The sequence below is a fragment of the Nilaparvata lugens genome, chromosome 5 (assembly GCF_014356525.2).
Source record: "Nilaparvata lugens isolate BPH chromosome 5, ASM1435652v1, whole genome shotgun sequence".
Taxonomy (NCBI): domain Eukaryota; kingdom Metazoa; phylum Arthropoda; class Insecta; order Hemiptera; family Delphacidae; genus Nilaparvata; species Nilaparvata lugens.
The window spans coordinates 57,695,900-57,721,003 of NC_052508.1; the positions used below are offsets into that span (position 1 = coordinate 57,695,900).

The 25,104-nt window shown below is 34.0% G+C and overlaps 1 protein-coding gene and 1 long non-coding RNA gene across 2 annotated transcripts in view; both read right to left on the minus strand.

Annotated features, from left to right (window-relative positions):
- LOC111048465 (dynein beta chain, ciliary) overlaps positions 1-25,104 on the minus strand; it is an 81,976-nt gene that overhangs the window by 10,835 nt on the left and 46,037 nt on the right. Inside the window, exons 43-59 of the mRNA XM_039428862.1 lie at positions 15,789-15,962; positions 15,133-15,325; positions 13,768-13,880; positions 13,172-13,365; positions 12,288-12,504; positions 11,897-12,058; positions 10,328-10,527; positions 9,086-9,242; positions 7,874-8,062; positions 7,473-7,712; positions 6,139-6,372; positions 5,393-5,519; positions 4,468-4,601; positions 3,443-3,571; positions 1,893-2,049; positions 780-922; positions 49-218 (exon numbers count right to left, since the gene is read on the minus strand). Coding sequence (XP_039284796.1) covers positions 49-218; positions 780-922; positions 1,893-2,049; positions 3,443-3,571; positions 4,468-4,601; positions 5,393-5,519; positions 6,139-6,372; positions 7,473-7,712; positions 7,874-8,062; positions 9,086-9,242; positions 10,328-10,527; positions 11,897-12,058; positions 12,288-12,504; positions 13,172-13,365; positions 13,768-13,880; positions 15,133-15,325; positions 15,789-15,962 — 2,933 coding nt within the window. The remainder of the gene's footprint in view (positions 1-48; positions 219-779; positions 923-1,892; positions 2,050-3,442; positions 3,572-4,467; positions 4,602-5,392; positions 5,520-6,138; positions 6,373-7,472; positions 7,713-7,873; positions 8,063-9,085; positions 9,243-10,327; positions 10,528-11,896; positions 12,059-12,287; positions 12,505-13,171; positions 13,366-13,767; positions 13,881-15,132; positions 15,326-15,788; positions 15,963-25,104) is intronic.
- Positions 19,093-24,874, minus strand: LOC120351444. The gene is made up of 2 exons (XR_005571404.1): positions 24,531-24,874; positions 19,093-19,358 (listed from the first exon to the last, which is right to left on the minus strand). It is a non-coding gene; the product is annotated as an uncharacterized LOC120351444 (long non-coding RNA).

A 25,104-nucleotide genomic window follows, 5' to 3' on the forward strand; every position in this document is an offset into this window, starting at 1 on the left:
AAAAGGAATAGAACCTCTATCAAACTTTTGAAATTATCCGCTACTCACTTGTTGACTGTTTCTTTCCAGCGCTGATTTTCCGAAGCCAGCCCAGTAACAAGCCTATTGGCAAGATCAATGGTTTCTGCCGTTTTTTCAGCTTCGGTCTGGCACTGCAGTTTATCTGCCACTGCGTCTTCAAAACGTTTCGTCAGAATAGCTAACTCTGCTTCAAGTTCCTGCAAACATTGCATAATATGTTAATTTTATGTTATAATTATGATAGTTACATTGTTATAACTATCATTAGATAAGAATATTCTACTAGACGTTCATACCATAGAGAAAAGATAGCATGAGAATATATCTCATGGTATATCCGGCGCTTATGTTTCAACTTTCACTGCTATGCCAAGATTGTCACTATTGTCGATTACATGTTGGCCCATTGAAGGCCAATGTCAACTAGCGCCAGTGAGTGGATGGATGGTTTGCCAGCGCTGGCCTTCATTGGCCTTCGTAAGGAATCGCACCAGGCTGCGGCATTACTGTGTTGGTCTGGTGAGAGTGAATGAGCGGCAAGCCGAGGCGAGACTGTTTTCATTCTTCTTAGTGCAAGATACATTACTGAAATAGTTTACAATTACTTATTACTAGTAGGCTTTTACATATAACCGAGTTTCATTGGTTGATAAGATAGAATAGTATTATTTGAAAAGGTAATTAGAACTCCAGATCGAGATCAACATGGAGAATAAAATGTGACGATGAGAATGATATTTTTGAATTCGGACACTTACCTCCAGTTTTACTTTGAGTTCGGCCAACTTGGCACGAGCTTCGGCGAGTTCCTTGTTGGCCTGAGCAAGAGCCTTACGCTTCGGCAGAACAACACACCACACCAAGTGGAACTTGTGAATATTTATCACCCAAGAACATAAACCTGTACATGGAAAATATTATATCTAGATAGGAATAATGATTGAGCTGTAAGATAATATAGAAAAGGATGTTATTGATTGTCAAGTAGTAAAATTCAAAATTACCCTTGCATGTTAGAATACTATGGATGTAAAGTAATTTTTAAAAAAAATAAGGTACTAGGAGTTATTATACAAAGCTCATCTCGCAACAAAAATAATATTATACCCTTCCGTGAATAATATTTTCAAAACATTGAGAGCCATTATCAATTTATTTATTGTATAGAATACTATAATCATAATACAATTATGACATTGGAGGAAAAACTAGGCTAAGCCTGTACTATTTCTCTCCAAAAATTTCGATAAAATGTTAATGTTGTCCAAAAGATAAGGTTATATAGTCACACACTGCTTCGTCATTTGATTTTCGGTCCAGAAATGATGATTAAAAATTTTGAATTTTGAAGGTTGATTTTATATTCTAAATGAATCACAATAAATTAAAAACTTTAGAAATATTGCACTTATTTAAAAAAATTGAATACAAAATCAAAAACCTACTCACTATTTGTTATTCACAGCTCTAAAATATATTTAGACATAGTTTGTTTGAATTATAATTTTAAATTTTATTGTGAATCAACAAAGTAGAAGACCCATCAAGATCACTTCAACAACAGAATCTGTTAAATCATATTTATTATTAGCAATTAAAAATGTTCATCTGTGTGACAAAATAAATGTATTTGGAAGTTGAAGATAGTAACATTTTACTAGCAGGCGAGTGTGAGTCCTTGGAGTGTCAATCCTCCCAATGACCCAAGGAGTGTCAAGGAGTGTCAATCCTTGAATCATTGAATTTGACACTCAATGTATTTGATTAATGTATTCTCCACAAAATAAAAGCCTTAAAAATGACGATTCTATTCAAGTTTTTTTCAAGTTTCGAATATCCCTTATAAAGATTAATGTTGTGTTCTATTTTACCAGCAGCTGCCGACGACTTCGAAATGACAATTTCGGGATCAAAATCTGGACTGTTCAGATAGTGTCTTTCAAGTTCTTTTATGATATCAGGATGGATGTTTTCTTTATCGTAGTGCAGAAGATTGTCAAGAAATGAGTCAACTTTTGCCATCATCACCTGAAATTGAAATAATCATTAGAAATCATTCTACCGTTATCAAATGATGATAAAATATTCAATTTATTCATAAAGATCAAGTGATTAACTATTCACCAATATTATGATTCAAAGTTTTTTGGCAAGAAAATATTATTATTAATCATTTCAATGCTTCTGTAAGGAGTTTATAGTACAGTCAAGGAAAGGTTATAGAGGGAAAAGTTGGGAAGACAATTTTTGACCCCGCAATTCTGTTTAGGGTAGTAAGAAGTAGTAAGAAGGTAAACATATCAAAAGTCTCCACCCCTAACCCTTGTGCTAAGGGGGTGGGGGTGGTTTAAAGGTACCATTTTTTGGTTTCTCGCATAAAAGTCAAAAACTTTGTATCTTAATGACTTGACTGTCATATAACAATTTGAAGCTTACATAATTTCCTACAATATTCATTGTACAACTTTTTTTATATCTCCTATGATTTTCAAGATATCCGCTCTTGAAGGTGTGACATTTTTGAAAAATACACGTTTGCCACCCATTGTTTTTTATTTTTGCTCTTATAACTTTTTAAAAATCGATGGGAAAAATCCATGTTGATTATGAGCTTATAGAGCATTAAATTTTCTTCAATTTGATGTGTAATTTCACACTTTTACGAATTTCCCTAGACCTTTTGCAGCAGCTTTAGTGTTGAGTGAGAAATCTCCATTTTTGCAACAATAGACTAATTGACGAAGGAATTTTGAAGGGAATGTTTTGAACAAAATTTTTTATTTTGCAGCTTTGTTAAGCTAGATGAATATTGTAGGAAATTATGTAAGCTTCAATTTGTTATATGACAGTCAAGTCCTCAAGATACATAGTTTTTTAGTTTTATTGGAGAAACCAAAAAATGGTACCTTCAAACCACCCCCACCCCCTTAGCACAAGGGGTAGGGGTGGGGACTTTTGATATATTTACCTCCTCACTACCCTAAACAGAATTGTGGTGTCAAAAATTGTCTTCCAAACATTTCCCTCTATACCCTTTTTTGAGCATATATAGCCTGGACTAATGATAAAAACAAAATAGCCAGAAGAAAGATCCAATGAAACAGTTGCATTTCAATTCATCACCAAAGACTTGAATCAATTATACTGCAGTGTATGTGGATATCCATAATATGATAATAAACAGGAATTCACGTAATAAAAAATGGTTATCTTTCTGTAACTGGGGTTTTCTCAATGAATAAATTTATGTGGTTTGTCATTTTCTCAACGAAAAAGCAGAGATGTCAGGCAGAAAGCAGCATCGATTCCATTGCACATAACATTATAATAAAAGTTCCATAACAAGAAAAATGTCATTCGTTATCATTTAAATATATACTGTATAACGTTTAAGCAATTAATTTTTTGGAAAGATACAAACTTTGCAAGCTTTCCAACTCCTGTCTCTGGGCACTTTTCCTTTGGGGGCGAACAACACCAACACGGCCTCCGTCACTTTGACTACAGGCTCAGGAGGGCTGCCAAATGATTTCAATTCTGTCAAGTTATTCTGAAAAAGTAAGGATTAAAATAATTAATAACAATAATGAATTAAACAACAACTGCACAGAAATATTACGAGTGTAAGTTAATCAGTGGTGGTTGAAGGAATTGCAGCGTTCTATCTAATTATAAACCCAATACTATTGAAGATCTCAAAAAGAATTGGAGAATGAAGCACTAGAAGATTGTCAAATATCATTTATGTATTTCAACAAAAATACATAATTTTCATTACCATAGTGAGTGATATTTATTATTTTTCAAAGGCGACTTTATAGAAGTATTTTAAGCCTAGGTGATGATGATTGGATGAATGATTAGTAGTAGAGTTAGTGGTCGAGTAACTGGCATACTAACTCTACCGAGCTTACTCTACTCTACTTACTTGGTCGAGTCGAGTACTTACTTGTTTTCACTACAATTGAGAATAGTAGGTAAAATGTGTTGTCTAGTGAACAGAACTAACCTAAAAATGTCAATACGGAACTCTACTCTACTCTACTTTTAATCTACTCTACTAGCTCGAGACTGTTTTCATTATCATAGTAGTGGTAGAGTAGAGTGAGAAGCGATGGTGGGGGAAGGCAAGTGGTAGAGTACTATCCCACGGTGCTATCCCACTCTACCCTACTAAAAACTAGTACTCTACCATGACTCTACTCTGCCATGAACGCTTTCATTGGGATAGTTCACAAGATAGTTAGTACTTGCCCAGGGAACTCTACCACTAAACCTACTAATGAAAACCAGGCTTCAGTGTGGGCTTCTGATCCAAGTGCATATGTAGAAGGATACAGTGGTTCTCTCATTTTGTGTTTTCATATATGATATTCTTATTTATAGTTGACAAAAGATAAGTCAATCAAATTATAAAACTGGAGTGAATATAAATTTATTGCTGACCTTATTGAGTGTATTGAGAGCTTCCATAGCAGCAACCAAAGCTGGCTCGGCCGCAACCAGGTCCTCTTCACAAACCTTCTGCTTAACAATGATGTCCTCTTCCATTATTCTCACCTTTCTCTCTTCCTCGGCCACTGTAGTAAATATGAATGAGAGAGTATGAGAAAGAATATAAGTTATAATAATGATTTATGATAAAATGAATAACAAATGAAGCAATAGAAATTAGATGATAGTAACCTTTATCTGTTATTAACGTACAAGAGTTTATGTTAATTCGATATTCTATGGACTCAATGCTCTTGATCTATATGACTGAATTATTCGAAATAATATAATAGCTTCGATTAAAAATAATATTATTACTTCGTTAGATTAGATTATTATTTTGCATAAAAAACTTGTGAACTTGAAAACAAAACATTTCTAATATTTCAGAAATACTGGGCTATCAAAATAATATCATTCATCATCCCATTCCAAATCGTTCATTATCCATTATCCGAAATAATATCATTCCATTCATTATCTTCCGTGCATAATTTCACAATGATTTCTGAAATACTACTCGGCAATACTACTGTGTATTGGGTATCTTGTCAAATGCTTCCAGGCCTATTATACGTAGTGCGTACCTAGAGAAGGGACAATTTTCTAACTATGATTCATGAAAAGAGAGAGTGGTGGTGTTTTATAATTGACAAGTGCACCTCAAAAGCGATTTTATTGTGAATAAATTTCAATACTCTTCATGTGTAGCATTTGCTTCAAGTGTGTCATCAAACTATAAACAACAGTATATTGTATATACAAAATGGCGAATTCAACGAAACTTTTCAGCCAATACAAGGTGGATATAATATTTAACCAATCGTGTTAGGCAGTATTCTACAGAGCTGATACATCCATGTAAGGAGCATTTTACCAAATATTTTTTCTTTTGTCACTTTGTCTTGTTCTTTTGCTACAATCTTAATCAACATTGTTGCTGCAGCTGTTTTCTCAGCAATAATCTTTTCTTGTTCGGCAAGTTGCTTTTTCAGTCCACCAACCTAAAATTCATAACATATTAATAATTTTTTCTAAGAAAGTTAGAAGGTGTATGCAATGAGAGTGAATTTGAGTTTGCGTCTCAGGTTACATGAATTATTCAGCTTGTCGAGTCTGCTCTATAATATTTTGTTATATATTCAATGTATGGAGGATATTCATTAAGAAGAGCTCTATTGTTACATAATTCTATGATATGATTTGCAATAAAAATACATCACTAAAAGATTGGTCAATTAGTTATTAAGATAGTGAATCAGTATCAAAGTAAGACCAACAAGTAAGACCATGAAATTCAAATTTATTTTAGTCTCCAATGTTCATTCAATTTATATGCGAAGATATCCTTGAGTAAGTCATAAGAAAGGTACGTTTTATCCTTGGTCTGCTTCTTCGTTTTAATTTTTTTTCTATCTGAATGAATAGATCAAATGTTTAAATTAAAAATGAGCTACCGAGAAAATGATTGCTTGGGCAATTTTGATCCATCTTAACTCGAAGGTGGATCAATAGGTTGAGTTATATAGCTTAATTATATGATTTTGTCGTCTGGATACATTTTCATTGGAACAGTTAATAGTAAATTACTGTTTGTAACTCTATTAATTTTGTGATTCCCACCTGTTCAGAGGTTCCGACAAGACGTTTCAGACCAACTTGCAGACGATTTGTTTTTGCAATGACGTCAACGATTGTTTTCTTCAATAGTTTTCCATAGAGACTGATCAACTCGAGGAAAGATTTGGGAGTTGTATAGTTGAAACGGCGTTCATTGAGCAGATAAAGTCCAGACATTTGATTCACGCTGTTGTGGACGTAAGCCATGAATTGTGATGCCACTTTACGAAGATTCGACTGCAAAATGCAACATTTTTCTGTCAATTTCAATCAATCATGTCGATATTTGAGAACTAACTCAAACAATTCAATTTAAAAGATTTTTGATGACCGGAGACAGTTGGTAATTAACTTACCCAAGCTAGCAAATAAATGAAAAAATCATAATACTCCAATGAGAATATTTAATTTTTCTAAGTAGCATAAGGCATTATTATTGAATTATGAATTATTGTTAATTTTGTGTGATGTTATATCAAGTGATTGTCTCAATACTGTTAGAATAAAGATAAAATGTATATATTTCATAATAGGTGGAATCGTCAATCTGATTTAAAAGAAGATTTATCAAGATTCCTCTTCCACACATTTAATCGTTTTGTAAATCGAATCACATTTGATTCAGATTTTAAAAAGGAATTTGAAACACGAGGTTCCATTCATGAATGAAATTATATTTTTTATCAGCATATATTTTTATAATCAATCCAGGTACCAAATTCTGAATGTTTATAGAGATTGCATCACACGAAAATTATAAATTATGTTTGAAATTTTAACCCGAGCATCAATGCAATACCTCTTACAAGTTACCAAAGAGCGTGAGATTAGAAATTATGAAGATTCCCCGAATGCTTTTTAATTATTAAAAAAGTTTAATGATTTAAAAATGTAATAGTTTCAGGTCCGGTTGCACGAAAGTCTGTTCAATTTTCAACGCTGATTAAATGAGTTAAATGCCACCAAAGACAATGAGAGAAGCGGAAGACGTCTTTGATTAGCAAATCAAAAGACATTAGCACTTAATCACGATTAATATTCAACAGGCTTTTGTGCAACGGAGCCTCAATATTTTCAATTTCAATAGATCTAAGGCTCAGCTCACACTTACGCGACTCAGGTCAAGAAGAGACTCGACTCTAATCGAGAGCATTGTATTTTCAAATGGTGACGTCGCGGATACTAGAATCGACTGGTCTGAGTGTCACCATTTGAAAACACATGCTCTCGACTAGAGTCGAGTCTCTTCTCGACCTGAGTCGCGTAAGTGTGAGTTGAGCCTAACTCAATAGAATAGTTTGGTTATGGTTCCTGTATAGGCTACAACTACATCCTACCGGAAGAACGTCGATTTCAGAGAGGAAGCGACCCGACACCGACTCTAGCGCCTCCTGCGGCCATTCCATGAACCAGTTGATGGCGGTGCAGTTGACGAGCGCTGGGAACTTCCTTCCGCGCACGCGAAGAGTCGATCCAACCGGCGAGAAGCACAGCATCACCTTGATCAGCCGTCTCACTCGGTCGATGAAATACTTCCAGCAGTTCTCCCTGGTGTCTGGGATACCGGCTCCTTTAACCTATAGCATAACGCAATCTATATTTGAGACCATTTCAAGTAAATGATCATTTTCGATAGTTTTGAAAACTATATTTACGTGAAGAATTCAAGAATCAATAGATTAAGGAAATGAGTAATGCAAAGCGCTGAGAAAGGAAATATGGAGCCAAATAGAATTACCTCAGTTGAAATGGCCGCAACAATGTTATCAACTTCTTCATCTGGGAACAATTCAGGAATTTCTCCAGACGCCAACATGTCGTTGATCAGCACTAGGAACTTCTCATCAGGCACTTGAGAGTCGGTCATCAGGAACATGATTCCGACATTTTTCAAACCAGCCTTTATATACAAGCTGGATAAATCACCCTGAAAACGAATTTCAACCATTTGACATTTATTAAATGTCTGGAGAAATATTTGAAGAACTCAAATATTATAAACTAATTGAATGAAAAAATATAGGTTTGAACTTCGGATACTGTTGCTGGTGAGATTTTGTGATATCTATCCATAATGAAAACACTGGGATTTTGTCAAAAATATCACTTATTGTAAAATAACAAACATGTTTCGACACCAATGGTGCCAAAGTTTTGAATTTTCACACTGAAGATGACACCATTGGTGTCGAAACATGTTTGCTATTTTACAATAAATAAGTGATATTTTTGACAAAATCCCAGTGTTTTCATATAGGTTTGAACCCCATTTTGAGAGAATGATATATTGAATAAACTAAATAGACGCATTTTGCAATATTTCAAATATAAATTTCATAATTGGAAGATTGCAAGATGCTATTGATCAATTTAATAACAGATCGAATTATATCAAGTTGTCTTGAAGTATGAATATGTGAGTCAACACAAGCGATTGAATAAAATTGTGTAGATATACACTAACTCAAACTTAAATACAATTTGAGTCTACTAATTGAAAATATAAAATTTATTTATCATAATTTATCATCTCAACAGTATTTAAGATACAGTTGTTAGCACATTTCAGCTATTCGCGAACATGTTCTGTGATTCCATTCTCTGTGAAATTGCTATGAAGCGCTATTGAGACATTCTTGAGTTAACAAACAGTATACTCGAAAGTACTTTCCTCATATCAAGTGGATAAACCTTACCTTACTTACAATTGAAACAACTTAAACATGTCAGAATATCAAGAAACAATTACAAGAGATTACTAAGCAGTTCGTTCACGAGAAATTCACATCTTCAAATATTATCGATGTGATATTATAGTAGTGAATAACATGACTTGAAAAAGTATAAAATGAGAAAGGAGCTTAATACAATATACATTTTTACATGATTCTGTATAAGAATTGATAAAAAATCAAGTGCTGATAAGAGTCAAGTGTGAATGAGACCTTACCTTCAAATCACTGACACTATAGCCTTTCTTGAGCTGAATCTGGAATGGCTCAAGACTTGAAATGAACGCCGACAATCGAGCCAGAGACTGTTTTCCACTTCCTCCCACTCCGATAAGCAGTCCGTTGCCTCTTGGACTTTCCATTATCCTATTTATTCTGTTGAAAACATAGGACAATTGAAAACTATCTAAATTATCGACATAATCATATCATAACCGTATAATCAAAATAATTGACTATAAACTAGTACTGAGTGATTTTTTCGGCTGGCCACACAAGGAAGAATATGATAAACATGACTGTGTGTACTTGCATATGCATCATACATGTTTTGTCATCAACGAGAGACTTCTAAAATGAAATAAACAAACAATAATAATAAATAAACTACTGGAGAATGAAAAAATATAATAATAAAATAAATAAATCAATAACGATACAAAAATAAATCAATCTTAGAGTGGTAAAGAAAGAAATAGACAACAAAAAATCAAAGATACAAAAAACCTAACCTCAGAAAACCTTTTTCGAAGCCTTTCGCTGTGTTGACACAACAATGTATGACGACATGTGTATGCACATGTTTATCATGCATGTTCTGTCGTTAGTGGCCAACCTGAGAAATAATTTAAGAGACACTTGAAATCAGGTAACAGAACTATAAGAATAACTCTGTACAAATTAGTACTATAAACTTCTTGCAATGCATTCAAGATTTTTATATATCTTTCCATAATAATATTATTGTAAGAGTGCATGTTAAACTGATGGAATTGTCAGCTTTTTTGTTTTTGAATAAGGAATAAAGAACTTTTTGAATTAAATAATTCGAAATATTATAGCTATGATTGATAAATTGAAATTTTGTGATGATAGCAAAGAGAAAAGATAGCATAAGAAGATATCACATGGTAAAGGTCGTCTATGTTCCAAATTCCAAAACGATTTTTGTTAACTCAGTCGATTACTGCCAACTACTGTCTATTATTACTGTTTTGGCCAGGTGCGATTGTAAGAACGGCACAGTATGAGAGACTACCAGCGTCACATAGCTCCACGAAAAATAACTACTAGGACTATCAGCTTGAGTTAACAGTGAAATTTGGAACATAAGCGTCCTATACCATGGGATATCTTCTTATGCTATCTTTTCTCTATGGTTAACCTGATGGAATTTTCAATTATTTTTGAATGAGAAAGATAGAAGGTTTTGAATTGGAAGCAGTGAATAGCTAACTTGCCTGCATATGTGACTCATAGCGTCTTCGAAGAGAACGAGATTCATGCCGGCAACGAGGTCGTTGTACTGAGCCATGGCTTCAGTGACGAGCTTGTTGAGCGCCACCCAGTTGGGCATTGGTAGGTACTTGGGGTCACCGATGCCCTCCACGAAGTGACAGTAGATCAGTGGCTTCTCGTTGTACTCCGATTCCGGCATTTCCTGTTAAGTTACATGCAAAATGCCATATGTGAAAAGTAATGCGCAAACATAACAGTGAAGGAATATCTAAAATGATTGAAATAACTTAAATGATAAAACATGATTACAAATTTTCTACTGCGAAAGTACAGTTTAATAAATTAAAAAGTTCAAGTGCCGGTTGCACAACAGTCGGTTAAATTTTAACCGTGATTAATTCCAGTCTTTTCAAAAACGCCTTCTCTGATTGGTTCTCGTGAAATTAATCACGGTTAAAATTTAACCGGCTGTTGTGCAACCGGGCCTGAGAAATTAAAGTTTGGCTCTATTGACTGAATCCTCAATTAGACTAACTTGTTTTCTCTATGTGTCTTTCTATTTCCTTTGCTATGTAGCAATGCCTCTTGTTGCTTGTCTCTATCTCGATTATCGAGCCACTTTGGTTACCGGTGTGTTTCAATCACAAGTCTCTCTACTTTGCTGATAGTTGTGTGAAGTTACAATATTATTGATATTATAAAACCGGAGACCGATTTCATTAGATAATCCACATACTGAACATTTAAAATTGCTGTTAATTTGAACTACCCGTATAGACATCTAGTGTAAGGGAGACAACTCATTCTTTCTCCTAAATTGAGTGCCTTTTTATTGAACTCAATAAATATTTATTGAACTCTCTCAAAGACCTAGGAAGTAATTTCAAAAAAAAAAAACATGAAAGTTTTGGGCGTCGCTTCTTCAACTTGATACTACCATTCTGAATGCTTTCTTATTACTAAGAGTCAGTTAAAATCACAATAGTCTGCTAGGAATGGGCACGTGACATCTTAGGCATTTCTTATTTTTAAGGGATCAATTCAAACAGTTCAAAGTGGATCTGACTATGAAAATTTTTCTTATTTTTATCTTTGATACAGCCTGGGTCTAAGAAATATTGTTGATTGAATATTCTTCGAAACATTAATACTCATATAAATAATTGAAATGAAGAATTAAAATTTCTACAATAGAACAAATATTAATTGAAAATAATATGCTTCGTTTAATTTCGTAAAAAATTAATAACAAAATTTATTCTGTAGAGAATAAGTAAATTCTAAATAAATGTATAGAGTGGATGTGGATATATATATATAAAAAATTTTAAGCGTCATTCAAAACTGATTTTGATTTGATTCCAAACTAAGAATCTATTTGCTTTGATTATTGACGTTATATCCATGCACATAAATATTATTTCATTGTTTATACATAGAATAATAATATTCTAGGGAAGCTTATTAATACTACACGAGTAATGATTTATTGCCTATTTGATACACATACATGATTTTTATGTTTGAGAAAATATAACACATAACCCAAATTGAGCTCTGAATACACTTACAGCAAAAACTTTCTTGATGTTATCCAGAGTCATCTTTCTGAAGATCTCTTGGTCTCTAGTGTCGATGAGTTTATCACAGTATACTCTGGTGGCTTCATGCATCCAAAGCCTCACAAAGTTGCCCGGAGTTTTCACACATTCATTAGAAGCAAACAGCATTCCCTGAAATAAATAACAAATTGGATATTATTAGTCAATGAAAAAAATCAAACTGATTCAAGATTCAAAGCCTGGATTTTTTCATGTGATTGATTCCAAAGAATTACGAATTTTTAACATGCACTATTAACATCTCATCAAGTGTGCATTATTTATATGTATTCATTTACTAATATTCATGAATCAAATATAGTAAAAAATATTTTATATAGCTTTAAACCTAATAGGTTACCTGGAATATGTTGGTGAGATCTCTGAGATTCCAGATGTAGTGGAAGCGGACTGCGGTGGGGAGGAAGACCTGTGCGACTTTGGCCTGCATGCCGAGGGCCAGCTGCACTATCAGGTCACATGACCGCACCACCAGCGAGGGGAACTTGTTGTGCAGATTGAAGTGCTGCGTTATGATCGACGTGTAGATGTGATTCAGCGCCTCTTGACTCGGGAAACTGCAATCAATCAATAGATGTTGATGTACTGAAATATTGACGAACTGAAAACTTGTCATAAAAACAAGACAAACTGAAAACTTGAAGTACCTACTAAAAACTTGATAAACTGAAAAACAAGACAAACTGGAAACTTTATAAACTGAAAACTTGACTTATTGAGAACTGTCAAACTGAATTAAACTTGATTTAGTGAAAACTTGACAAACTGAAACCTGGTGACAGCTTTAGAAACCGCGTGTTTTAATATTGATGCCAGCATGCCACCAGCATCGGAAACCATGAACACTAGTATGTTATAATGTGATATAAAGTCGTAGCATAAAGTTCACATAATAATATAGTTTTGGAAATCCATTGCAAAAAGACCCCTGTTATGGAATTAATATTGTGATTTTGTTATGTTTAGATTACAAAATAGTCGTAGATAAAGGGAATAGAAGCGTTCTATTTTAATAAATTGCATTATATATTATTAAAAGCGAATACGTTACACCGAGGAATTCGTTTACTCTAGGATTGTTTTTCCAAGACTTTACTACATTTCAATCACTTATTCATTTCTCTTGTTGAAAGAATTGACAATATTGATAAGATATACTTTTTCGCAATATGATTTGTAGCAACGAATCACTAGAAGATAATATTGAGAGATTGGAAAACATACCTTAAAGCAAATACACTGAAATGCCTCTGGAGCCGGGAGTCAATGGTGAAGCTTCCAGCGGTCGGATTCATGGCTGAGAAAAACACGACGTTGTGGATTTCTTTGAGTGAGAGCTTGACGCGGTCATACCAGTGCTGATAGTCCATGTGCTGTCTGATCAATGTATGCGGCTGCACTGTGCCGTATTTATCCACCTATAATTCAAACTCGCAATTTGAAATACAAACAGATCTGGTAACAACAGACACTAGTCTCATCAACTGAATCCAATCCAACAAATAAATGAAGTCCCCTTCATTAAGAATGCTTTAGATCAGAGTCGAATAAGAAGTGAAAAAACAATTTATCTATGTGAGGAAATAGTAAAAAGCTCATTTACATAAATATTTAAGTAACATGTTAATACTGTACCTCAATATGCATCTTGAAAGCTTAGATACGGTACATTTCGAAATTATTGTTGTGGATAGGTTTTATCGATTAAAAACACATTAGGTGAGGACAGGTTTCTGTCGTAGAGGTGGTATAATCTAATTAGCTAAACATAAGATAATTTGACATTTGAGAAAATTGAGTCGTCTATTTAGAAAACTCACCTCAGGCATATTCATATCGTCGAGGAAATAAATCATTGTTTTATTCCCAGAAGGCCCATAATTTCTTCCAGCTTTCTTCTCCAGAGGCTTTTCCAAAACCTTTTGAAGCATTTCTGTTGAAGAGAAAGAATTATCAACTCAAATTTTCATCTTTGAATATATTTTAATTTGAAGATTCTACGTATCTTGCAGTCAACATTCCAAAATTTAGATAATGTTCAATAAAATTCAAATTAACTGACAAATCAATACAACACACTTTTTCAACTGAATTAAAGATGTATGGTTCTTAAAACCACATAATGCTTGAACTTATTGACAAAAATTGCATCAATATAATTATGTTGAATTCAACAACAATATTATTTTAACTGTTGAATAGTCTACACATATAACGAAAAGCTCGCATGTTTCCAAGAATTATAATAACAATTTGATTAAACTAGGCTAAGTGTTGTCTTTATGAAAATTCTCAAGGACGTTCTTAGCCAATCACTCTCTGGTGCAATCGTTCTGATGGTGCCTGTTAAGCCAGTTACACACACATCGATTTTTGGGCATACGATTTCTTGTCATCCTTATAAAGTCTACCAGATTGAATGAATCTTGACAACCACATGATCACATAAATATGTTTGTCAAGTTTTGTTTAATCTAATTGAATTTATTAGGACGGCGGAAAATCTTACATCCAAAAATCGATTTGTGTGTAACTGGACTTATTGGTGGGTAGTAACAGTGTTCTAGGCTGAGAAATTTCTTTAGATTCGAATATTTACTTGAAGTCCTCTAGACCTCAAGAGTGAGAGCCGTATTTATGAACGGTACTCAAGAACGAATTTAGCTGAGTTTTAATTTTGTTTCCTAGTAACTACAACGCTTGAATCGTACTGATTGGTCGAACTTAGCTGAGTTCTACCATAGAGAAACAATAGCGTAAGTAGATACCCCATGGTATAGGGCGTTTATGTTTCAACTTTTACTGTTATCTCAAGCCGATTACTGTTGATTTTTACTGTTTTTGTTGGGATGAGAGTGTATCAACGACACAGTATGAGAGACTACGAGCGTCACACAGCTTCACGGGAAAGAACTACGTGGACTATCGGCTTGAGATAACAGAAAAAGTTGCGACATAAACGTCCTATACCATGGGATATCTACTTACGCTATTGTTTCTCTATGTTTATACTCTGCCAACCAAGAATCGAACTGATTGCTTGCTGTTCTTGGTTTCTAAACAATAATAATCGTACTCAGCACTCAACCAAGTTTGATCTATCAATCATAAATGCGACCCTCATATCCCCTCTTTAACTAGGAATAATTGCTATGACACAATGGTCATAGTGGGATTATCTTTACCGGATGTAGTGTAGAAGTTGAAAGGGACATTGGTGACGGCATAGTTGTCAGACAGTGAGTTCAGCTTCTCGGCAGTCAAGACACTCTTGCCTGAGCCAGCTGCCCCCACCAGCATCACCGGCTTCTTCTTCTCCAACAGCAAGTCCAAGAAGTAGCGCACACGCGTTGTTTCCGTCGTGTTCACAACCGCAGACTGAAAAAATCCATTTAAATTAACAAATTTATTCAATATTTCAGTAGTAGCATACAATACCTGAGCTCGGTTGCACAAAAACCTGTTAAATTCTAATCATGATTTAATGCCTCGAAAACCAATCAGAGAAGGCTTTTTACAAAAGAAGGCTTCTCTGCTTGTCTAAAAGACTTTTGTGCAACCGGGAGTTCATATTTTCGTCAAGTTTTGATTATAGAGAGAATTTCTAGTTTTGATCTGCAATTTAAATCTTCAAATTTTCGTCCCCACATTTTTGGATGGAGAAATTTTGTGATGAAATAACTCTTAGCCCGAAGCCATCACCCTATATTGATCTGCGATATGATTCATCAAAATTTCTGGAACGGTTTTTTGTGAAGGATGCTTCTCTCCGAACCATTGCTATGATCCATAAATTATAACTATAATGAACTGTAAATAATGAGACAGAATGTGAACTTACTTGAAGAGGTATGTCATGATCAAGGTCAAACTTCTGCACTCGTTCACTCCAAGGCACAAATCGCTTTGTGTCGTTGTCAATGAAGTAATTGAACACGTGACCCGTGCCAGGAAATTTCACTGTTTTGAATTCATTTGTCCACCATTTTGTAAACTCATTTCTCCAATCAACAAGCTGGAATAGTCAACAAATACAACAATTATCCATAAAAAATATTATATTGTATAGCCATTTTTGTTGCCTCCAAGGAAAAATAAAACACACAAAAAAATAGGAAATTATTTCGACTATGAAGTAACAGTGTCTTGAAAGCTAGTATGGTTTTATTATTAAACTTTGTTATTAAACTTTATTGTCGATAATAATATAGTGTATGTAAATTATGTATCTATTTTGAAGAGACAATAAAGCAATTTCATTTCATTTCATTTATTAACTTGAAATATGTTCATAAATGTATTTTATAATTATCTTACTTGTAGAGACTAACAACTTTTCAATCTCAATGAGAAACTAAACTTCCAAAACAATACCAAAACGGACCATGTGAACTATTTGAGAGTCAGCTTTCTTAAGAATTGTTATTATTCAGCTTACAATTCCAAAAAATTCACATTTATCAACTTGTATTCCTTTGGATTTCTACTAAGTTCTTTTCTCTAGAAATTCATTTCAACATGATTTGTTTTACATTTTTAGCGACCTCAACTCCAAGCATTCAAAGCTTCTTAGAACCAATTGAAATCTACCGTCATCTATATTCGAATATAAGAAAAATCTAGGAAAATTTCAACAATTCGTCTATCATTAAATTCAATTTTTTATTGTCAGTAGAATTTTATTATAAATCCAGTTGAGCATTGATTCATTCAAGTCGCCATATTTATAATGATCGAAAACATTAATTTGGAAGAATTTCTTGCTTAGAGTGAAACTACATACAATCAAATCATTGAAATGTTTCTATTATTGTACTGCTGTGCAGCCAAAAATTTTAACAAACATAAAATGTGTATGGAATGTTGATGAATTTAATACTTTTTATTTTTATGTAATAATGTTAAGTGATTCCTAAATATATATGAAATCAATTATCAAATCGTGATGTACATAGTTGTAAAATACATATAGATAGAAAATATTTTAAGAATAATGTAAAAATAAAATTTGTTTCTGCATGTAAATGATAGGCTTCTATTTAGATTTTTAATATTGTAATATTTTGAATATCACCACTTTTCCAAAGGGGTATTGGAAAATAGTTTATAAAACAGTTATAATTCTATCTTGAATGTTCTAATTAAAATATTATTTTTACAATCAATAGTATTTGATGATATAATGAAAGTCTTCAACAATTTTTCTGATTAATCAAATAATTTCTAATATATGATTTCAAATTCTATATTAATCAGATATGGACTTGAATTCAATTCTTATAGGCTATACGAATATTTCTAAAGTGACTTCTCAATCAACTTTCCTCTTATATGTATGTATAATATGAATCATACCTCTTGCTAGTCAACTTTCAACCGTTTTTAAATGAATGAGAGTGTATGCACATATTATCATATTTGAATGTATCGTCAGATCTAAATTTATTAAATATTTATACTTGTAATCATCTAATAATAGTTTAGAACTTCTAAGGGACGGTTTCCGAGCTCGGGATTTTGCTAAGTCCTAAGTTATAGTTCTGGGGTAACCAAACACCTTTTTAAAAAGAAAACTTTATTTTCAAACACATAATTATAAAATATACATCGAAAAAGAGAGAAGTGCTCTCGGTGAAGTTTGGCAGTAGACTGACTAAAAGTACTATGATCGAGCATTACAATGGAATACAGCGTCAGCAATAATATTAGGTGTTACCAGATGTAACTCCTCCCCCCTAAGAGTGAAGCTGCCCTCAGCTTCAAAGAAATAAAAAACATATATTATATTTAAGTATTATAAACTAAGTACATGGTAGTCTGGGGCATATTTGTTCTGGTTCACGCTGTACAGTATCATTTTCAACTTCAGATTTACAACACATTAGGTTACAAAGTTTGTGCCAGATAAACAGCCGTTTGAGAAATATTATAACAATCAATAAAATTACAGTAAAAATAAGCAATAGAATAATACATAGGTTTCGATTATCGGGCAGAGGTAACTCATCTAGAACATCAAGTTTTTGAAAATTTATATTAGCAGTATGTACTTGATCAAAGTTGAAGTTGGATAGTCGTTTTTTTACTACAAATTCAGTTGGAAGTAGAATTTCGTTTTTCCAAAATATATTTGGTTTGTAGTAACCAATCAGTGTTTCTGAGCTATTAATTTTCAACAATTGCGTTTTCTTATTGAGAAAAATAGTAATATTCTTGTTCACATCAGTATTCAGAACCATACATGTACTAAAATTAAAAAAATATAAAACTATCAACTATTTCTACATATTTTATGAAAGAATCTCCGTCTTTCAAAACTACCTTACTACATCCGACTAGATTCCTATCATTTAATAATTGCTCAATACATATATCATTAAGTTCGCTTACTGTACTACAATAATAATCATCATAAATGAGTTCACAATTTCCAGAAAATAATTTGTCATTTCGAAGAACAAAAGAAGGATGTGCAATAGTTGTTAAAATTTCGTTACCGACAATGACAGGATAAGACAATAGAAAAAACGTTTCATAAACAGTTGACAATAGCGGTACGTCCACAAAATATGAAATATGGTCTTTAATATTCCACAATGTACTTTGCTTAGTTTCCATAACACACTAATTTTATTTGAAATAAAGCTGACATTTGAGTTTTTTTGTAGGAGAAAAAGATCATCATGAGAAATAATAGAAGAATGCAGTATTTTCAATTTACAAAATTCGAGACTAGTTACAATGTCAGATATTTTATTATTCAGAAGCAGGAGCGAGTCGAATAACAAAGAGGATTGCTGATTCATTTCCATTCAGTTGGATTCATTGAACAAAGAATTAAAGTAATTGCTGATTTTTAGATTATTCGCTCTGATTACTTTCATCTCATTATTGAATTCGTTAATTAATTTCTGATTTACAGCAAATTGCTTTGCATTTTGTCTACATTGTTACTAAGATGATATTCATTGTTACTAAGATGATATTCATTAGATTGGACTGTCTGCAAAATTTTGTCATATCTTTCCTTATCATCAGCATCCATGTTCCCAGTGATCCACGAAATCGCGGATCCTAAACCATTAAAAAGTCCTCTTTTCTGCCTATAATTAACGGATTGAATCTCATTCAATTTACTCTTAGTGTATTTCAAATTCAATTTCATCATACTTAAGCGACTCTTATCAATATTATTCCTTTTAGCGAGAAAATCAACAAATGTTTCAATATTACTTAATTCTAAACGTAAATAACTAGTATTAATATTATGAACATAGGTGAAAGTTTCATTAATTATATGAGAATTCTGTATCTTGATTGGAGCAATACCAGATGTTCTGCTCAAATCTACCATCTTATAAGACGTTGCTGGGGCCAGCAACAGGAGAATTAGGGGCAGTACCATCACGTCCTGTAACAAATAAATCCTTTTTCTTACCCTTCACCGGTTTTTTAGGCCGTTTCATTCTGTTAGGGTGCAATTTAAAAGGGCGTTTTTGGATAGCTTTAGGATTCCTAGCTAATTGCTGTGTTGTATCGTAATTTACTTTGATGAATTTCGGTTTTGTTTTCTTATTAAATGTCGATTTTATGTGTGGCTCGTTTTCAATTTCAACATTCTTCTCACGATTAACATTCAATTTCTCAGTACGTTTTTGTTTTTCTTCTTCAATTTTATTCTTAATCATTTTATGCACTAGGTTGACTCGTTCAAGATACTGTTGGGACAGTTGTTCAGTTACTAATTAATCTCTCTGTTATTCCGTTTACAAAAGGGTTATTCGATATTCCATATGTTATTTCCATAGGAGACATTTTCAAGGTAGAGTTTAGAGTATTATTGAAGGCAATTACCGCTAATTTCATATTAGTTTCAGTGGTGTTGGTTTTGTTTTCAAGTTGAATGGCATTCAGAATTTCAATAAGTGTAGAATGAGTCCTTTCTACCAAACCTTGCGAGTCTGGGTGTCCGGGAGTAACGTAATATGGTTCAATGCCATAAAGTCTCAGGAAATCACGTAGGCCTGCATTGTCAAATTCACGCCCGTTGTCCATTTGTACAATTTTGGGTATGGGGAAAGCAGAGAAATAGTCGTTTAAGCATTCTTGGATATCGACTTGGTTCAAACTTTTTATTGGATGGACCGTTAGCCGTTTGGAAAAACAGTCAGTCATCGTTAAAAACTTTATTTTGTCATATTGGAAGCAATCAATCTGTATTTTTTCGAACGGTGTTTCAGGAGTGGGTGTGATTTTATAGTCAACTCGAACGGGTCTCCTGTCATATTTAACCTTTAAGCAAACAGCACATTTATTAATGTAACCAGTCACGTCCTGTAGCATTGATGGCCAGTAATATTTACGTCGTATTTGATTATAAGATTCATTGATACCGCGGTGGAATGTTTTACCCTCATGATAATTAGAGATTACCTGTTTTTGTTCATCATTTTGTGTCACATCTAAGTTCATTCTTTTATACCGTTTAAGTTTGATCGAATCAAAAGTCTCTAGCAGTACGTTCTTGAAATTGTTAAAAATCCGTTCATACTCATCGTATAGGGCTCCGGCACGCGAGCAGAAAACTCCATACTTTGTATTCGGTTTCAAATACTCTATACATTTGTCCTTCATGTCATCGTAATCATTAGCATTCCTAAAATAAATAATCAATCTATTTTTATCAAAAATCTTAATCAAGCGAGGGGGTTGGTCACCTCGTTCAAGTACTAATTGGTTATGTTCTACATTCAGAATCTTATCGTCATCAGCAATAGTTACTTGCTCGTTTGAACTCTCTTGAGAGTGTATTGTGGCTAAACTGTTATTATCATCTTCACGTTCATTACCATTTTCATTATTATTTACAACATTTTCATAATCAATATCACGCACAATGTTTTCATTAGCATCATTGTCGTCATTTCTATTATCAATACCTATAATATCATCATTATCAGTTCCTACGGCCGGGTTATCTATTTGTTGGAGAATTTCATCAAGGGAACTAACGTCTATGGAGGGAGCTTCAGTACGAGTATTGAATCGCAGCAATTCGTCCACGTTAATATCATCGAATTCATGATCAGGGTCGTGAGCACTATTATCAAAACCGTGAAAGCCATCTTCTAGACCAGTTTCGTGGGGGTCAGTAGCAATATTCGCAAACCCGCGAAAGCCATCTTCAAAACCTAAAAAATCATCTTCCTCATTTTCCATCATGTGAACATTATTAGGACGAGACAGAGCGTCCGCTACGTAATTGGTCTTCCCATTTATGTAAATAATATCAAAATCAAATTCCTCTAATAATAGTTTCCATCTAATGAGTTTCGAGTTCGGTTCTTTGATGCTATGAAGCCACTGGAGAGGCTTGTGATCAGTTTGAATGAGAAACTTCCGTCCGTATAAATAAGGTCTGAAATATTTACAGCACCAGACAATAGCCAATAACTCTTTTTCTATGGTGGAGAGATTGATCTCATGTTTATTCAAAGTTCGCGAAGCATACGCTACTGGTAGATCTTTTCCTTCAAAAACTTGGGATAATACCCCTCCTATAGCATAATTGCTCGCGTCAGTCGTGACAATGAACTGTTTAGAGAAATCAGGTAGTTGTAATATTGGACTGTTCTGTAACATTGTTTTCAATTTCTCAAATGCATTTACATATTCTGTATTATTAATATCGATCTTTACATCCTTTTTCAATGCCTGAGTCAGAGGTTTTGCGATTTTTGCATAGTTCTGTATCATTTTCCTATAGTAGCCTGTTAACCCTAAGAATTGTTTGATTTGTTTTTCGGTTTTAGGTATTTTAAAATCCTTTATGGCCTGCAATTTGGCTGGGTTGGGTTGAATACCGCGTTCTGAAACAATGTGGCCAAGGTATAACAATTCTCTTTTGAAAAATTCGGTTTTGTCAAGCTGTATTTTGAGATTGTGATTTTGTAGTTTCTTGAAAACAGATTTTAAATGTTTCAAATGTTCTTCCAAATTGTCAGAGAATACTATTATATCATCCATATATACTAATACATTCGGCATTTTAGCAAACAATATATTCATATTTCTTTGAAAGAATGGGGGTGCATTTTTCAGCCCGAAAGGGAGCCTAAGAAACTCGTAGTGACCATCTTCCGTTGAAAAAGCAGTTTTAGGAACAGATTCTGGGTCCATTTCGATTTGATGGAAACCTGAGTACAAATCTATTGTGGAGAAATAAGTGGCTCTCCCAATTTTACCGAAAAGATCTTCAATGTTTGGTAAAGGATATTTATCAGCTATCGTCTTGTCATTAAGTTTCCTGTAGTCTATCACCATTCTTATTTTCTTTTTCCCTGAAGCATCTAGTTTTTTTGGAACAACCCATATTGGGGAATTGTATGGAGAGTTGGAGGGTTGAATGATTTTATTTTGCAGCAGTTTATCAATTTCGATTTGTACGTCTTTCTTGAATATTTGGGGTACCTATAGTTTCGTGTGTACACAGGATTGTCATCTACAGTATTGATCTTATGTTTTAATAAGTTTGTTGAACCAAGAGGAATATTATCAAGCTTTATTATCGCAGGGAATTTGATAATTAAATCGTATATCTCTCTTTTTTCTTCGTCATTCATGTGGTCAGTTCGTAAAGTTTCATGGATCAATTTCTTTATCAATGCAAAATTTTCAGGACGTGTGGTCATTGAGTCATTATGCGAGTCAAGAATCGTTTCTACTTCCTCAATTTCCATGGGTTCAGGACTGATGGTCATGAGTTCATGAGAGAAAGCTATACAAGTACATTCACCATTAACAATATCAACTATACCTTCTTCAATACAATAGTTAGAATTATTTATAGGTTTAAGTAATCCCTGTCCTACAGTGGGAATAGACCTAACTGGGATAGTTATTACATTAAATCCAGGTTTCAATTCAATTTGTTTTCTACTAGAATTAATTACAGATAATAACGGTTTTGATACGTTGCCATAATCTAACGTATTAGTCTCATAATTTACATGGGCCTTGAGTTGTTGCATAGTTTCATTACCTAAAAGAATATCGTACCTGTCGGAAAAATCATATATATACATCTTAATTCTAGAAAGATTCGGAAATAATGTGGATGGACCAAAAAATATATACTCATGTCCACCACTTGTACCAGCCGGGGTTTTTACAACAAATTTTTCCTTATATCTAGTTACAGTTGGCGGTACAATTGCAGGATGTACATAATTCATCATCGATCCAGTGTCAACAAGCCATTTTCTGTTTACATCATCGACAAAATAGGGTAGCGATTTATCAATAATATTCAATTCAAGCTCTATGGGGGGGTTTCCGCCGGATTGGGGCCACACCCTAAAAAATGATCTGCCATTTCATTCACAGCTGATGTTAGATTGTTGAGTTGCGATTGCAACAATTGAATACGAGTCGATGCATTTACTTGATTGATATCATCATTTGATTCATCGAGATAGTGAAGATCCTGGAAAGGATTGTTTCTTGCCGAATTAGTAGAAGCAGTACGCATGGAGACAGTATTCTGCGAGTCCCAGTTGTGAGACTGTTGAATGTTTCGTGCTCCGTTTGAAAAGTTACGAGAATTGTTATTGAAAGATTTCGGTTGGAAATTTTTAAATTGCGACTGCTGAAAAGTAGAGGTAGAGGGAACTACACTTTGTTGGAAATTAGAATGTTGAGGCTGTTGAAAATGGATTTGATGAGGTTGTTGGAACCGATTCTGAGTAGTGAAGGGTTGCTGGAACCGATTCTGATTGAAGTGTTGCTGGCGGAAATTCCGAGGAGAGAATTGCCGGAATTGATTGAACACTGGTTGCGGTTGAAAGATATTTCGCGGTTGGAACTGAGAATTGATTTGCTTTTCACTCACTGCACTTTTGTCACTTACGGGCTCTGCACATTTTAATTGTTTCAAAACAATGCTACAATCACTGCGCAGGGTATCGCGGGCGTCGTCCAAGTTCTTGAGTTTGTATACCTGAAGATGAGCTCCGAGTGTTGGATGAACACCGTGAATGAGCGTGCGGACAAGAGTTGTATCGAGTTGTTCGAGAAGATTTTTCAGGAGATCCCCGGTTACACCATCAAGCTTATAGCGGGTCACCACTCTGGTGCGTTTTTCACTGAGTCTTTGTAGGAAGTCGAGGGGGTGTTCGTATTGGAATGATTTCATTACAGCAATTTCGGCTATTAGGTCAGGGACCGTGCGTTTATCAGAGAAGTTTTTCGTTAAAAGTTCAATAAGTTCAGCTAAGTTGGAACACTCGCAATTTTGTACAACATCATCTGCAGCACCTTCCAAACTGTGGAGGGCGGCAGTAAATAACAGCCAATGATTTTCTTCGCGTTGTGATTGTTCAATTTTATCGTTACAATACAGATTGAAAATGTCTTGGAGAGATTTGATGAATTTTGGAATTTTATTAGAAGTTCCATCGAATTTTGGAATATAGTCCAGCAAATATTTCGGGATAGATTTGGTTGACATGATCACAGGGTCTAATTTTGACGGTCGAATGAGTGTAGAAGATGAAGTGAAGAAAATGTTCGCATCTGTACTTACAGTTGATGGTAGTTTTACTTCCGTCTCAAATTTGTGGAAGGAGTCTTCGTTGTCTGCCAGGTTGAACTTCGAAGGTCGCAGGTGTGGTACGCAGAGAACTTGTCTTGAAGGGTTCACCTCACTCACTGGTTTTCCGGATTTTTCACGAAGTCGAAATTAAAGATCGCGAATCGAAAAAAACTTGTTGTTAAATGAACAACCTCGAAAAAACGTAAGGAAGGTAGTTCGGGCGCCAGTTATAGTTCTGGGGTAACCAAACACCTTTTTAAAAAGAAAACTTTATTTTCAAACACATAATTATAAAATATACATCGAAAAAGAGAGAAATGCTCTCGGTGAAGTTTGGCAGTAGACTGACTAAAAGTACTATGATCGAGCATTACAATGGAATACAGCGTCAGCAACAATATTAGGTGTTACCAGATGTAACTCTAGACTTTAAACAGCTGGAATCAGAAAATTGGTTTTCCAAAACGGGGCGTAGTCGCAGTCATTGTCATAGTCACGTTTGAATTAAATTTCGAAAAACTAGAAAACTGAACACAAAATAAAATAAAGAGAAAATAGTGTAAAG